Source organism: Mandrillus leucophaeus, unplaced genomic scaffold (assembly GCF_000951045.1).
Source record: "Mandrillus leucophaeus isolate KB7577 unplaced genomic scaffold, Mleu.le_1.0 Scaffold169, whole genome shotgun sequence".
In the NCBI taxonomy this organism is placed as follows: domain Eukaryota; kingdom Metazoa; phylum Chordata; class Mammalia; order Primates; family Cercopithecidae; genus Mandrillus; species Mandrillus leucophaeus.
In genome coordinates this window covers 1514188-1531393 of record NW_012101687.1, presented here as the reverse complement: position 1 = coordinate 1531393, position 17206 = coordinate 1514188, and the positions used below count along the sequence as shown (strand labels likewise).

Genomic DNA, 17206 nt, shown 5'->3' with positions numbered 1-17206 from the left:
AATAACTTTTAAAAAGAAAAGAAAAGGATGTGAGAATGTAAGTACATTTTTAGCTGGTTTTTAGATGGTTCATGTAAGAACTGTCAAGCAAGGGTGAAAAGATCAGCAGCTTGGAGGGTGGAAAAGAATGAAGATTTAGAATAGCAAATGGGAGGAATGCATGAAGAAACCAACCAGAAGCCTGTAAAAGGATATTCAAGCAGAGTTTGGAAGCTTGAAGTTTATAGCAGCATCAACCTACATAGTGGAGTATGTTGTTGTTGTTGTTGTTGTTTATTTTCAGGAGACCTCAGCTGCCAAGTAATAAGAGCAGAGAAAATGAATGATTAGATTGAGCCAGAGATTGAGGTTTCAAGAGAAGGTTCAACAGAAGAACTAGTCAGGGAGGTTCAATATGTTTCTGGGAGAGCAGATGAATAATTATGATAGTAACATCATAATTATTATGGTAATATTTGTCAAATGCTTGTTCTGTGGCCTGTCACTTTCTAAACGTGGTGTGTGCATCAAATTGCTTAATTCTTATAACAGCAATGGAAGAGATTACTATGATTACATCCTCAGAAAATTGAGGCACACATAGTTGATGGTAGGCTGGAATTTTAACCCAGGCAGTCTGGCTTCAAAGGCCACACTGGCAGCACTACACTACACTACTGTGTTTGAAAGAATCAAAGTGGGAGAGATGGGAATCAGTAATAGATCAGCCTGATAGACTGAGAGAAAAGGGAAGACTGAAGGAACTAGAGATCTGCAGGAAGAAAAAGGGATAGTGAGAGAAAGGAATGAGAGAGCTGATGTCTAGGAGATTGAGGCCCAAGTGCTGTATTAGAGTTGAGGATTTCAGAGACAGTCAAGCAAGACTTCTGGTAGTGATTTGCAAAAGTAGAGTGGAGGTTAAGATCCTCAACCAGGAGAGATCTGAGAATTGGGAACACAGTGTAATGGAAGGACCAGTCATGCAGTGAAATCTCACGGAAGGATGGCGGGACTTAGAATTACGAGGGGAATATGAAGTAGCTGCATTGCACATGCCAAGCACAATACCACAGAAGGAGCTTTGCAGTAGCTGCTTTCTGTCATGTTTGGGTGGTTTGACTCACTTCATTCAGGTCTTTGCTCAAATGTCACTTGCTCAGAGAAGCCTTCCTGACCATCTATCACACTCTATTCTCTTGCCCAGATTTATGGTTCTGCTTAGCCCTTCTCACACTCTGACGTTATATTGTATATTTGTTTATTTTCGCTCTCCTGCAGTGTAAAAACCTATGAAATCAGGGACTTTGTGGGTTTTGTTTAAGAATGTACACCTAGCACCCAATGTATTGCTTGGAATACAAGAAGCTCTCATTTAGTCAACACTAGGTGAATGAGGCCAGATGTGGTAGCTCACGCCTGTAATCCCAGCACTTTGGGAGGCTGAGGCAGGTGAATTACTTGAGGTCAGGAGTTCCTGACCAGTCTGCCCAACATGGTGAAACCCTGTCTCTACTAAAAATATAAAAATTAGCCTGGCGTGGTGGTGTGTGCCTGTGATCCTAGCTACTGGGGAGGCTGAGGCAGGAGAATCACTTGAACCTGGGAGGCAGAGGTTGCAGTGAGCCAAGATCATGCCACTGTACTCCAGCCTGGGCAACAGAGCAAGACTCCGTCTCAAAAAAAAAAAAAAAAATAGTGAATGAATGGATGGAGAGCAGTTGGCTCTCCTGAGGAACTGAGATCAGTAACTTCAGATTGCATCAGGAGCTGAGATCATCCCCACCGTTTCTCTGGGGTTCCTGGTCTCTCAGTGCTGCTTGTTTCTGCATATCTCCTCCATTTGTCCCTGTAGACAAGTTTTCTCTGACTTTTTATTGTATGTATTTGTCCCATCTTGGCTAAAGTGCCGAGCGAGTTCTAATTTCTCATTCCCAGGAGAAAGAATCTAATTGGCTCAGCTTAGGTTTGGTATCCTACCCTTCTAGTCAGCTGTGACCAAGCAAGAATCAGGTAGGACTTTTTAAGGATGGGTCAGATGGTGGTAACGATATGGTTTTCAAAGAAGGCTGTCCAGCAACCCCAGAATGTACAATAACTACAATAATACAACATTAATTGTTAATTATTGTTAACTACAATAACAGAACATTAGTAGTGAAATGCCTCTTATAATCCAATACCTTTATTCATTATAAATGGGGAAACTGAGGCTCAGTTGGGGAAACCCAAGGTCATACAGCGGAGTGAATGGTAGACCTAGGTCTGTTGACTTGTAGTCTCTCTTCCCCATATCACATTGCACTGACTCTTCTAAGAGATGTTAACAGGATGAAGCAATTAGAGCAGGAGTTCTAAACTTCTGCCCCACTGACATTCTTTGTTGCAGAGAGGTGGTTTGTTGAATATTGTGTGCACTGTAGTACGTTCAGCGGCACTCACTACATTCCAGTTGTGAAATTACCAGCACAATTTACTCTTCTTCATAAGCAGCATCTAAGTATTTACTTATGAATATATATATGTGTGTATCTTAATATTTGTTGATTGAATACTTTAATGTCTTAAATTTAAGCTCCTAAAAAATTAGGAACTCTGTCTATTAAACCCAGTTTGTTCAGTACCCAGCTTACTTGATAAGGGACAGGAAAAGGAAATGTAAGTTCATCTCCCACTGCCCTTAATTGTTCCGGAAAGTAACCCACTTCAAATAGATAGAAATAATATAGAATACGGTAAGAAAAGCTATGTTCCCATCTTGTTGTTCCTTCCTCATTACAGACATCACTAGTTGACACTAGTATTCTCCCGCTGAGCCCAGATACAGCATCATGGTCCTCAATAAAACACTCTAGTTAGTCATTACCAACCTACTAGTATCTACTGGAAACTATTGGATTCGGAAGAATCCTTTCTAGCCAGTCAAGAACTTGGGACATTGGTGGGGAATCTTCATGTGAGTTGTTTCAAGACTGCTCAGTACTTCTGAATCCACTCCCAGTTGTCTGGATATAAGCCATCCATTTCCAAAATTCTGCCTCAGAAATATTTTACAACCAGATATTAATTCCCAAACCTTTGGACCTCAGAGACAAGTTATCTCTATTTTATAAATATTTTAAGTGACATGGAGTGGTTAAAAAAGCTTGACTCATTTTTGCTTAAATCTCTCTCCTTTTCTCCCTTTTTTTTTTTTTTTTGAGACAGAGTCTTGCTCTCTTACCCAGGCTAAAGTGCAGTGGTGCTATCTTAGTTCACTGCAACCTCTGTCTCCTGGGTTCAAGCGATTCTTGTGCCTCAGTGCCCCAAGTAACTGGGATTTTAGGCATGTGCCACCAAGCCTGGCTAAGCATTTTTGTATTTTTGGTAGAGACAGGGTTTCACCATGTTGGCCAGGCTGGTCTCAAACTCCTGAGTTCAGGCAATCCACCTACCTCAGCCTCCCAAAGTGCTAGAGTTACAGATGTGAGCCACTGCGCCTGGCCCCAAATCTGTCTCTTTAAATATAGGTACTGTACTGCACAAACAGCATAGTAACTTTGATGACATAGTTTTAAGTTAAAGGTGCTTATAACCCCATCATGCTAATAAATACGTTTCAATTTTTTATATTTCTTACCAAAATCCTTACCATACATATAATTTTATAAAGCTGTAATCATAATATATGCACAATTTACATTTTGCCTTTTTTGTAACTGTCTTTTAAACACCAATCTCCAACTAATGTCAAGAATAATACCTGAAGTTTCTACTTTAAGTCTGAAGTTATTTAGTTGGAAAAAATATATATATCTTTGTTCTGGAAAAAAGTCTCAGTGAGAAGCCTATCAAAGAATGTTTGCCATTATTATGGAGCCCCCAGTGCCTTTCTCTGCATTGGTGGGAGTTAAACATTCACGTTCCTCACAAAGGGTGTCTGCATGGATAAATAATGATGTGGTTGTTATCTTACTGTGCCAACAATGAATGCTTCAGGCAGAAGAGTCGACCACTTGGAAAGAAGGAGACCTTTGTTTACCCAAATGTGTTTTTAATTATAGTATTAACAAAGATAAAGCAAAATCAGGGAAGTACAAAGTAATTACATGCGAGTCTAACAAAATAAACATCATTTGTTCTTAGATTCTATGTACTTCCTCTAAACCTGCTGTTTTTCCAAATATTGGATCTTTCCCTCTTTACTAGTGTTTCTTTAAGAAACCCCAAATTAAATATGCCTTTGCTTTAGCAGCCAAATAATTATATAAAGAAAAAATAACAAATATAAAATAAATCATGTTGGCATTTAAAGATTAAAATGAAGCTGCAGCTTGATCAAAGAGATTTATTAGTTGATATTTGCTCATCATTATGAATATTTCAAATCTCATGTAGTCAGAAGTGATTCATTACTGTTTTCCAGGAAGTGATAATATCTCCTGCAGTGTCATTAACAATGTTAATCTTGGTCAAGGTTCCCTGGATTAAAAATTTATAAAAGCAAAATGTTGCTGTAGTAACTATTCTAGAACAGCATTTTCTGGCCCTTGTGTTTCAAAGATCTCACTTATACAAGCTTAGCATCATGGGCAAGATGCTGTATACATATACAGATATACAGACATACATGTACAAATATGTGTATGCTCCCCTCGCCTTTCACAGAGAACTGTTTCTTAAAACAGAAAATATTAAATGGGTAGGACAGGTGCAGTGGCTCCGCCTGTAATCACAGCCTTTTAGGAGGCTGAGGTGGACAGATCACTTGAGCCCAGGAGTTTGAGACCAGCCTCGGCAACATGGTGGAAACCCCGTCTCTACAAAAAATACAAAAATTATCTGGGCATGGTGGTGGGCACTTATAGTCCTAGCTACTTGGGAGGCTGAGGCAGGAGGATCACCTGAGCCTGCAGAGGTCAAGGCTGCAGTGAACTGTGATTGTGCCACAGTACACCAGCCTGGGTGTCAGAGTGAGACCCTGCCTCCTAAAAAAAAAACAAGGAAAGAGAAGAAGGAAAATATTAAATGATCACACATTTGTGAAATGAGTTCTACAAATAGTGATGCTTCATGCGCATTTACTTATGGGCCATTTGTGTGCTTTATCCAAGTAATCAAATCATTTATTTCTGCTATGCCCGTAAACACTTGTGTGGAGGCTTTCTGCATGCCCTCATCCCATTTCCTCTACTGAATCAATGTGTTCATCAGGGATCTTTCAGTTGCCAGCAAGAAACATGCACTCCATCTAGTTTAATCAAAGAAGAGGCATTCACTGGAAGCGCAATCTGTGTTTCACAGCCAGGAAGGGCTGGAACCTGACTTCAATGGCTGTCAAGGCCAGGCACAAGCTCTCTCCTCATATACACTTGCTTCTTTCTTCCTTGTCTCTGCTGACTGGCTGCTGGTGCATATGGGCAAAACCTGGTCACTTCCAAAGACCCGCTCTGCCCCCAGTCTGCATGCTAATTCCAAATTCTTAAACTGTCACTTTGAGAGTGGAAGGAAGGTGGCAATTAGCCTTTTGTTGTTAAAGCATGGTATGAGGAGGACTCAGGAAAGGCATGGGTTGAAGAAATATTCTGTAAGAAAACTTTTATGATATTTGCAGCTCCTGAAGTCAGGAAGTAAAGCACACCTAAGTGTTTTTTAACTATTTCATTCTCTTTTTCAGATTAGCCAGTCTTTTTCAAATCTCCTGTGGGAAATAATTTTCTCTATCTCAAGTCCTGTTGAGAAATTGAAAGGGTACAAATTCTTAGTGAATGAATAAACAAATAAATATATGTGGATTCATTTCCTGGCCCAAGAGAGTGTTAGCTGAAGACAACCCCGAAGTCGAAGATGTTAACTCAGTCCGTGACACTCACTTGGTTGAGGGAGGAAGTGGGAAAGGCAGTTGATTCCTTCGCTCCCCTCTGAAGTAAATAAAAACCAGAGGGAAGGAGGGAGGCCAGAGAAGGAAGACCCCATAGCACCACTGATGCTGAGAGGGCCAGTTTGGGGATCCTTTTTTATAGGTGGCTTTCTAAAAGCCAAGCAGGCCCAGGGAAATCAAATTTCTGTTGTGTGCTCCAGTTTAACACTGTATAGCGAACCTTCTGAGTTGAAAAATCAGATTCTGCTCTTATGAGATGTTTAATACCTGAATTTCTCCTAGGGAAGGATGAGAGGTCAAGAAGAGCAATTCAAGGCCGAACAAAGAAGGGAGTCCTCTCTGTTTCCATGAATCCAATACTAACCATCACCCCACTTTGCACTGACTCAAATGTGTTAAATATGTGATTAGTAAATTGAGCTAAGGGCCTGAGGGCCTAATAGTTCTGCTGTGGTTAATTGCTTGTGTGCCAGATGGGCACCTGTCTTGAGTCAAGCTGATCAAGCGGGCCGAGTGGATAGCTCACCCGTCCCACAGTCCTCCTTATGCTGGAGTTTCCACTGTTCCTGAAGCCTCTCCCCACTTCTTTCCAAAACCATCAGAAAGGATTATAGTCATTAGCAACTTAGCATGAGTAGATGCTGTCTCTTCAATGGATATTTCCATTTTAAGCTTATCATTAATTAAAGGTCTTTCTGACTGTTAAAGGAATTTTAAGAAGAGTATATTTAAGAACCTGTAGCAGTTTCTTCCTTTCTCAGACATTAATTAGGTCTGGATAAAATCAGCTTAGCTCTGTCCTGAGTTGAGATTCAGCCAGTGCACACTGGTTCTCTCTCTGTTGCTTTGATATTAGCTTACTTCTGTACCAACTGGTCAGTATCTGAGCCCACTTTCACTCTTTTCCAGTGCCCTGTGATCCTCTCTGGAATCTCTAAAAGCTCCCCATTATACAGAACTGAAGGATCGTTTAATATAGTTGGAATCTCCTGGGTCCCTGTGTTCCAACTCTGTGGTCAGCGTCTAGTCTGATTGGTTATTTTTGTCTTTTTGATTGATAACCAGTACTGTTCTGGTTGTAAAATATTTTGAATGTCACTCTTGATTCTACCTCTTTAATTGTACTTTCACTTTTTACATTACAAATTAAGGCACCTCTCCACTCACTCTTAATACCCAATCAACAACCATCACACCAAACTGACATCTCTCCTGAAATCTATTTTCCTAGATATCTTCAAACAATAAATAGGGGTGGAACGGGGTTAGGGGAGGAATTACTGAATAGCACAGTCTTGGAAAATATGGTTGGGGGTGGAAAGAATATAATAGGACCTAAGGTTCTTAACCCTTTACTACACCTGAGAATCACCTAGAGATCTCTGGGCCTCATCTTTAGAGATTCTGATTCGTAGATTGGAAGTATTCAGGAATCATTATGTGTAACTCCCATTCCAGGTAAATTTGATGTAGATGGTGCGTGCATCACACTTGAGAAATACTGAACTCAACTGTTGCTGTGAATTATGCACAGTTGCCTATGAATAAGAAGTGTATTAATCACCAGGAGCTTAATTTACCAGGATTTTAAAGGCATTCATCGTACTTCAGTTCGTATAGTTTTAGCTACAGTTGATTATGATGCAAGTATTCCTAATGCATTTTTATTGATAGGTGCTCCAGTCCTCAGTGTTCTATTAACACATTTTTTTTTCGTTTTGATATTAGAGTCTGTGATCCCAAGTAGTGGAACATTTCATGTAAAGCTCCCTAAGAAGCACAATGTGGAACTTGGAATAACCATAAGTTGTAAGTAGAAGTTATTTCTTCTAAATAATTTTTAAGGACATTAGAAAACTGTGTTGTCAAATGGTTTGCAGGTGTGACAAATGTTTTATATGTCTTTGCCAAGTTTTTATGTCATGGTACAAAAATGTGGAGTCGGTTACACCTCCAGCACTTACTGGCTGTATGAATGGGTCAGGTTACTCAAACTCTCTCCAGTCTTGTGTTTCTTCATCTGCAAAATGAAAATAAGGATAGCTAGAAAATATAGGATTGTTTTAATTATTGAATAAAATTACGTATTTATATGCCTAGTACAGTGCCTGGCAAGTGATGAGTCAGTGCAAAACGTGTATCTCACACAACTATATAAATAGTTAGATGAGAGATAGATGCATATAGATTATATTTTATATTGTGGATTATTAGTGTATTATATAATACATATTATTAGTATATTATATATTAATTCACATAGTATATTGTGAATTAAGTTTTTATAATAATCTATTTAACAAAAATTACATTTATTTACTTTTAAGGCTATCTTCCCATCTGTCCACTATGCATCTATAATCCTTTTCACAAGACTAAAACGACGTCTCTTACTTTAAGTAAATCTTTGAATTCGTCCATGGTGCACAGTGTCTGGAAAACTGAATCAGAAAGAAAAGTGGAGCATATAAATGTACTCAATTCCCTCCTTTCCTCGGGCTTTAGTTTTATAACTGCCTTGGTAAAAACAACTTTGAAAATGTTAGCTCCAATGGACTTTTATAGAGTGGAAATTGAGGGTTTTGGGGAGCTTTTAATATCCATAGACTAAATGCATCCATAAATGTACCAAGAAAATGAAGCAAATGTTAAATGCTTAAAGACCAAAGGAGACATAGAGGTAATGACTGTGACCAAGAGCTGGTTTCTTCAAGAAAGACTGATGAGCCACATAAAAGTGCCTCACTGCACTCTGTCAGATAGCATTTCTGTCAGTGGTTCAGGCCAAAAATGAATAAAAGTTCTCAATTGGGCAGTATGAAATGGTGCTGTCTGATTCAACATGGACGATATAAATTTAATACTGAAAAATGAAATTTTATTTATAACCAATAATCCACACATATCTACCGCAACAGTAAAAAGAATGGTACTGCAATTCAGAATAAATATTAAGAGCAAGAAGCCACATGTATGGGAGAGAGCCTAGATCCCCCCAAACCCTAATGTGACCTAGTGGGAGAAAAGTAGAAAGATGGAATGGAATTTTAGAGACTCCAGCACTATCCTAAGTGCTCCTAAAGTTGTTTTTTCCCTTAATTGGGTCACTTAGCCTCTCAGTTTGTTCACTATGCAGCAAAAATGGTATGTCACTGTAGTGTCAACAAATAGGGCTACTGAAATTAAGAAAGCATATCAGAATTTACTGTTCCAAACATATTTAGGGCTCAAGATGGCTTCTGCATGCAAACCCTCATGAAACTTTAAGGTTAGTCTTTTATTTCGTTTATTCCAATCCATTCATTTATTCTGACAGAACTAGCTGTGGGAATGGTGCATCTTGGAGTTGTGCAGTATATAACCTGCCTCTGTACACAGAAACCCTGCCCCCGCTTCCATTCTTTCATTCTTCTGCGTTCCCTCAACAAATGCATTCTGAGTGTCCGCCATGCTCTAAGCCCTATGCTAAGTTTTAAGAATATAAACCCTGTCCTTCTAGATGCTTCCTGCTGGTTGGTATTGTGACGTCATCTATTCCTCAGAAGTTTCTTTCGCCACTGCCACACAGTTATTTTACTCTCAAATTTTAAGTAGGAATATTGTCTTTAAATTTGTTTTATAGAATAGATATATTCTTAATTACAAATTGATATAAATAAAAAATATAATTTAGTCAGAAAGTATCCATCTAAAAATAGCCTATGGTATATTTCTTATTAAAAAGTAGACATTTGTGTGCTAATTTGTTTGAGATGTAGTCTTATACACAAACTACAAAATATTTGTTTTATTCACATGAAGAATCATTTAATATTATGCTTTATGATGGTGTTTTGTTTTGCATGAGTGTTTTACTTCTAAAATGGGTTTTAGTAGCAGTAATGGCAACAATGTAAAAACCTCCATAAAGATGGCTTGAATTTTAGCTAGCCACAAGCAAATGCATTCATGGAAGCTGAAAGTGTTATGCTGTTCCCGAACAGAGAAATGATACATGAGCTTGTCAAACATGCCTGTCAGTTATTCTAGAGCTTCAGCTCCATTTACACAAGTAATCATCACCACCATGCTGACTTTTGTGTCTCCTCATGGAAAATACTCGTATTTTGCCAGATGAGAAAGCAGACTTTGCTCTTTAAAAAAAGAAAAATAAATCTCAGAATCCATTTTCATTGTTATGAGTTAGTGAAATCCTGAGGCCTAGCACAATTCCTGACATACAAGGTGCTTATATAATACTTCTGTTTGCTGAGTGAATAAATAAGGGGCTTTACCTGCAAATGTTTTACTAAGCACTATGTACTCCAAGAAATGAGCCTCCAAGGGAGATGATGAATGAATATAAATGTTTCATAGGCTGATGCATGGACAGAAGACAGATTGACTTGGAAAATGATTAAGAGCAAAGACTCAGAGCCTAGACTGTCTCATGCCCTCATTCCCTCAACCTCTCTGTGCCAAGTTTCTTCATCTAGAAAATGGTGTACATATTACCTTCTTTATAGCATTGTTGACAAGATTAAATGAATTACTACATGTAAAATGCCTTAAACACATTGCGAACCCTAGCAAATATTAGTGATGATGATCTTCATCATTATTTACTTTACACACAGAGCCTTTTGAAATATTTTATTATTTATTTATGTTTTATTTTTTGAGACAGGATCTCACTCTGTCTCCCAGGCTGGAGTGCAGCGGCACTATTATGGCTCACTGCAGCCTCAACCTCCTAGGCTCAAGCGATCCTCCCACTTTAACCTCCCAAGTATCTGGGACTACAGGCATTAGCCACCATGCCTGGCTCACTTTTAAATTTTTGTAAAGATAAAGTCTCACTATGTTGCCCAGGCTGGTCTTGAACTTCTAAACTCAAGCAATTTTCCTGCCTCAGCCTCTTAAAGTGTTGGGATTACAGGTGTGAGCCACCACGCGTGTTAAAATATTTTAAACACAGCTCCAGCCCACAAAATCTAGTGCCAATATAAGGAGGAAATCTGGGAAGCCTCTTCTCAGACACACACAGGTACTGTTAGTGAAACCAAGGTGCTGCAAAGACTTGATTCTTCTCGCTATCTCTATACCAAGTCCCCTTTCTGTCGTCTTCACCTCGTGCAAGCTCTGAGTATTAAGAAACAGCCCCTCATCTCTGGAAGCATACCAGCAGAGCCTTTACGGCTCACAATTCATACCTAATTGACTGAGAAATGAGTCTGTCTGATTTTAGACACAGTGAGTGAGCAGTTTCAGACTAATTTTCTTAAGTTCCGATGACACATTTGCAGCATATTAGCACTAGGCATTTCCTTTATTGATATTATTGCTATAATATAGAGTGATTTATTGTAGCAAATAAAGTGGAACAGCCTAGCAGAAGGATGCAGTTCGGGACTGGAAGTCACATCCTGATGCCTCAACACCTTAGCCAGTCAGAAACCTCAGAGCTCATATCTTCCTGCACAGCCCACCTCTCTTTCAAGTCAGCGAGTCCTGATTGTCTCTGTCACGTCCCATTATCAGTAAAGTCCTTTTTACTTGGGTGTTTTCCCTTGAGGTTTTATTACAGGGGTTTGTGTCTACTTTGTACCAGGCATGGCACTCTGCAATTGTATGTGTTTTCTTACTTAATCCTCAAAGTAGCTCTGTGACATCTATCTCCATTTTACAAAGAGGAAACAACTCAACTGGGTAACCTGCCCAAAGACCAGGGGCTAATAAAAAGTGAAGCAGGGATCCAAACCCATTGTCTCTGACTTAGCACTGGCTTTATTTTCACCACACCACTCATCCCTATCACCATCTGATTGATGAAACTCCCTCTATCCTATATCAGAAAAGCAAAAGGCAGTATTTTGCGAGTACAGTGAATTCATTGGCTTTCCTTTTTAGTTCTGACTGAAATGTTTGTAGGAACAAAGTCTTGCTTTATTTTCTTATGAAATCATAAAGCAGCCTTTGTGATGACAAGCACAGCAAATCTGTCATTTTTCCCCTAAGTCTTAAAGTGTATTTAGAAGAGATTGGTTCCTGTTATTTTGCCAACTTTGCAGTAAAAACCTCTACTCACTGCTCCATTTCAAATCAAATAACTTGTTTTACTTACCATATATGATGTATATGGTTGCAATTAAAGTACAGCTGAATGATTAAGAGTTTGTGTGTGTGTGTGTATGTATATATGTGTGTGTGTGTGATGATGAGTGGTTTTTAAATTTCTGAGGTCAAAATGTCACCAAACCAAACTTGGGTCCACTTGCCCAGCATATAGAAAATGCCAAACACTGACACTAGGATTTTCAGCAAGAGAAAGTGAAGCATTTGTTGCAAGGCACCAAGCAAGGAGAATTAGGCAGCTAATCCTTAAGACTTGAACTCCCTGATGGCCTAGATGGTTTTTAAAGGTAGAAGGCGGAGGTTATAGGCAAAGTTATAAATCAATACATGGAGACTTTACATTGGTTTGGCCCCAAAAGGTGGGTATCTTAAAGTGGGGGTTACAGGTCATAGGTGAATTCAGAGAGATTTTTTTTTTTTTTTTTTTGCAGTTGGTTAAAGAAGCAGGGCTTTGTGTAAAAACTTAGGGTCAGCAAAAAAGGAAGGTTAAGGTGTGGCCTTTAGGCGTGACTCTCTCCAGGCCCCTCAGGAAGAAATTTAGAACAAAAAACGGTAGAGTTCAATTCTCACTTCTCCCTTATCTCCATGAGATCTCTGAGGTCTATGTAATGGTGGTCAACATTTTCCATCTGGTGTGGGTCCAGGTTTCTGAAAACCAACTTAAGAACATATGTTAAAATATTATCTTTTAGTTTCTATGGGGAACCAAAATGCTGTGTGATTCTGACTTGTTTGGGAAGCTATTGTTTAAGTTCTCAGTATTGTATCTTCTTGCTTATAGGGTTGTTCATTTACTTTTCAAGCCTACCTAGGTGCCTGGAATTTCCCTTGAAAGGACTATTTTTTTTATTTCTGTGTTTGGGAGGGGGGTGACCAGCAGGACCCTAAAAGGGGTCCCTGCTCTGTTTCAAAAAGACAGTCTGTGCCAAGTTTCTTCATCTAGAAAATGGTGTACATATTACCTTCTTTATAGCATTGTTGACAAGATTAAATGAATTACTACATGTAAAATGCCTTAAACACATTGCGAACCCTAGCAAATATTAGTGATGATGATCTTCATCATTATTTACTTTACACACAGAGCCTTTTGAAATATTTTATTATTTATTTATGTTTTATTTTTTGAGACAGGATCTCACTCTGTCTCCCAGGCTGGAGTGCAGCGGCACTATTATGGCTCACTGCAGCCTCAACCTCCTAGGCTCAAGCGATCCTCCCACTTTAACCTCCCAAGTATCTGGGACTACAGGCATTAGCCACCATGCCTGGCTCACTTTTAAATTTTTGTAAAGATGAAGTCTCACTATGTTGCCCAGGCTGGTCTTGAACTTCTAAACTCAAGCAATTTTCCTGCCTCAGCCTCTTAAAGTGTTGGGATTACAGGTGTGAGCCACCACGCGTGTTAAAATATTTTAAACACAGCTCCAGCCCACAAAATCTAGTGCCAATATAAGGAGGAAATCTGGGAAGCCTCTTCTCAGACACACACAGGTACTGTTAGTGAAACCAAGGTGCTGCAAAGACTTGATTCTTCTCGCTATCTCTATACCAAGTCCCCTTTCTGTCGTCTTCACCTCGTGCAAGCTCTGAGTATTAAGAAACAGCCCCTCATCTCTGGAAGCATACCAGCAGAGCCTTTACGGCTCACAATTCATACCTAATTGACTGAGAAATGAGTCTGTCTGATTTTAGACACAGTGAGTGAGCAGTTTCAGACTAATTTTCTTAAGTTCCGATGACACATTTGCAGCATATTAGCACTAGGCATTTCCTTTATTGATATTATTGCTATAATATAGAGTGATTTATTGTAGCAAATAAAGTGGAACAGCCTAGCAGAAGGATGCAGTTCGGGACTGGAAGTCACATCCTGATGCCTCAACACCTTAGCCAGTCAGAAACCTCAGAGCTCATATCTTCCTGCACAGCCCACCTCTCTTTCAAGTCAGCGAGTCCTGATTGTCTCTGTCACGTCCCATTATCAGTAAAGTCCTTTTTACTTGGGTGTTTTCCCTTGAGGTTTTATTACAGGGGTTTGTGTCTACTTTGTACCAGGCATGGCACTCTGCAATTGTATGTGTTTTCTTACTTAATCCTCAAAGTAGCTCTGTGACATCTATCTCCATTTTACAAAGAGGAAACAACTCAACTGGGTAACCTGCCCAAAGACCAGGGGCTAATAAAAAGTGAAGCAGGGATCCAAACCCATTGTCTCTGACTTAGCACTGGCTTTATTTTCACCACACCACTCATCCCTATCACCATCTGATTGATGAAACTCCCTCTATCCTATATCAGAAAAGCAAAAGGCAGTATTTTGCGAGTACAGTGAATTCATTGGCTTTCCTTTTTAGTTCTGACTGAAATGTTTGTAGGAACAAAGTCTTGCTTTATTTTCTTATGAAATCATAAAGCAGCCTTTGTGATGACAAGCACAGCAAATCTGTCATTTTTCCCCTAAGTCTTAAAGTGTATTTAGAAGAGATTGGTTCCTGTTATTTTGCCAACTTTGCAGTAAAAACCTCTACTCACTGCTCCATTTCAAATCAAATAACTTGTTTTACTTACCATATATGATGTATATGGTTGCAATTAAAGTACAGCTGAATGATTAAGAGTTTGTGTGTGTGTGTGTATGTATATATGTGTGTGTGTGTGATGATGAGTGGTTTTTAAATTTCTGAGGTCAAAATGTCACCAAACCAAACTTGGGTCCACTTGCCCAGCATATAGAAAATGCCAAACACTGACACTAGGATTTTCAGCAAGAGAAAGTGAAGCATTTGTTGCAAGGCACCAAGCAAGGAGAATTAGGCAGCTAATCCTTAAGACTTGAACTCCCTGATGGCCTAGATGGTTTTTAAAGGTAGAAGGCGGAGGTTATAGGCAAAGTTATAAATCAATACATGGAGACTTTACATTGGTTTGACCCCAAAAGGTGAGTATCTTAAAGTGGGGGTTACAGGTCATAGGTGAATTCAGAGAGATTTTTTTTTTTTTTTTTGCAGTTGGTTGAAGAAGCAGGGCTTTGTGTAAAAACTTAGGGTCAGCAAAAAAGGAAGGTTAAAGTGTGGCCTTTAGGCGTGACTCTCTCCAGGCCCCTCAGGAAGAAATTTAGAACAAAAAACGGTAGAGTTCAATTCTCACTTCTCCCTTATCTCCATGAGATCTCTGAGGTCTATGTAATGGTGGTCAACATTTTCCATCTGGTGTGGGTCCAGGTTTCTGAAAACCAACTTAAGAACATATGTTAAAATATTATCTTTTAGTTTCTATGGGGAACCAAAATGCTGTGTGATTCTGACTTGTTTGGGAAGCTATTGTTTAAGTTCTCAGTATTGTATCTTCTTGCTTATAGGGTTGTTCATTTACTTTTCAAGCCTACCTAGGTGCCTGGAATTTCCCTTGAAAGGACTATTTTTTTTATTTCTGTGTTTGGGAGGGGGGTGACCAGCAGGACCCTAAAAGGGGTCCCTGCTCTGTTTCAAAAAGACAGTAGCTTGAACACAAGCCTTTACTTCTTCTCCCAACCTACATTCCACTTTAAATGACAATGTAAGATTTTTCAAAAGGCAAAACCCCATAAGGACAAAAAGAAAAGGAAACTAGACAACAGCAACCAAATTTGGCAAAGAAGATAAAGATAGGTGAATTTAACTAAAGAAGCAGAGGGGAAGCTGATAATAAGCCTGATTTCTATCCTATACTCCAAAGAGGCTTAGGGACCAGAAACTTCAGGAAGTACATTTGATGGAAAATCCTAAGGCAGAGGATTGGTTGAAAGACTGCTAAGAATGACCTTAGTCTTTAGATGCCTTCCCCAGCTCCCAAGTACCCTTCCCCTACCCTGGCAGAAGCCTAGAGTTTTATTCTCTGGAAAGCATGCAATAGAGAGTTCTTTGGCTTGAGAGCACACAGCTGAATGCAGCAGTACTGCTTTAAAAATGGAAATTAGGTGAAGGTTTACATACTGCATGTTGAGACTGAGAGCCTTCTTCCCTCAGGAAGCTTAAAGAAGCCAGGTAGCCAGGCTTAATAGCCTTCAAGTGGGAAGAAAAATCAGGACCATCTGACCCAAAGAAAAAGCCCAGCCTGAACTTACAGTTAAGACCATAGTCCACAAGCCCCACTTGGGTACACCAAGCTTTTGAACAGCTGTTTAGGGCCACACTCTTTAATATAAACAGACAGCTAAGAGAAAAATGGACACTTAAGGAAGAATGTAATATGTGAGGCTGTCACCAGAAACAAAGAGGGAAATCAGAGTAATAGCTAATGCGGGAAGAAGAAAGCAAACCAAACAAAGAGAAACCTATCATTGACATCATTAGCAACAAATATATTGCATTCATGAGGTGAGCAGGAAGTGGATGCTTTTACAAAATGACATTCAGAGGGGAAAAAAGAGACCTTGAAAAAATACAAATATTGGAAAATAAAGTTAAGGAAAATGTCCAGAAATTAGAACAAGCAACAAATAAATGAAGAATCTGGAATAGACGAGAAAATTATACAGGTTGAGTCCGAATGACACAACATCCAAGTAATAGGTGTTACAGAAAGACAGAGGAAAGAAACACATCAAAGAAATAATTGTGTAAATGTCTTAGAAGTTATGGATTTATTTTCAGAATGATAGGTCCATGCCTATGGATGGAAATAGCCACAGAAAAGCTTGCCATCAAGAGATCTGAGAACACTGGACAAAGCAGTAATCTTAGAGGGTTGCAGTGCTGGGGCAGCAGGGCATGGTGGGGTGTCATACAATGTGTTAGAATAATACAAACAATAATCAAATAATCAGAATAGCCTCAGGCTTTTTAACCACTACTCTGGAAGCTAGAAAGCAATGGAAAAGTGCCTTCAAATTTCTAAAGGAAGGATTGCCAGCCTAGAATTCTTTACTCAGTGAAGTAGTCAATCAAATATGAAGGTAGAAAATGACATTTTAAGCTATACAAGGTCTCAATAAACTCTTCTCCCTTGCAGTCTTCCTCGGGAAGCTACTGGAGAATGTGCACCAAGAGTGAGAGAAAGTAAAGCCAGAAACAGGGAGAGTTGGGTTTAGGATACAAGGGCTCTAAGGATGCAAGAGAGAAGAGAATCTCTGGGTTCCCAGGGTTTGTGGGAAGGAAGTCCCCAAGATCTGTGTGGCAAACCTAGAAAGCAACCAGTCTAGACAGGTTAGCAAACTCTGATAGAATTCCTAATAAGATTTAACACATTGAGAGAAGATTTATATATCCTGGGAAA

At 39.3% G+C, this 17206-nt stretch overlaps 1 protein-coding gene across 3 annotated transcripts in view; it reads left to right on the top strand.

Annotated features, from left to right (window-relative positions):
- GRIP1 (glutamate receptor interacting protein 1) overlaps nucleotides 1-17206 on the top strand; it is a 328912-nt gene that overhangs the window by 230249 nt on the left and 81457 nt on the right. For all 3 annotated transcript variants that reach the window (XM_011976577.1, XM_011976576.1, XM_011976575.1), the window contains one exon: nucleotides 7565-7645. In XM_011976577.1, the coding sequence (XP_011831967.1) occupies nucleotides 7565-7645 (81 nt within the window). The remainder of the gene's footprint in view (nucleotides 1-7564; nucleotides 7646-17206) is intronic.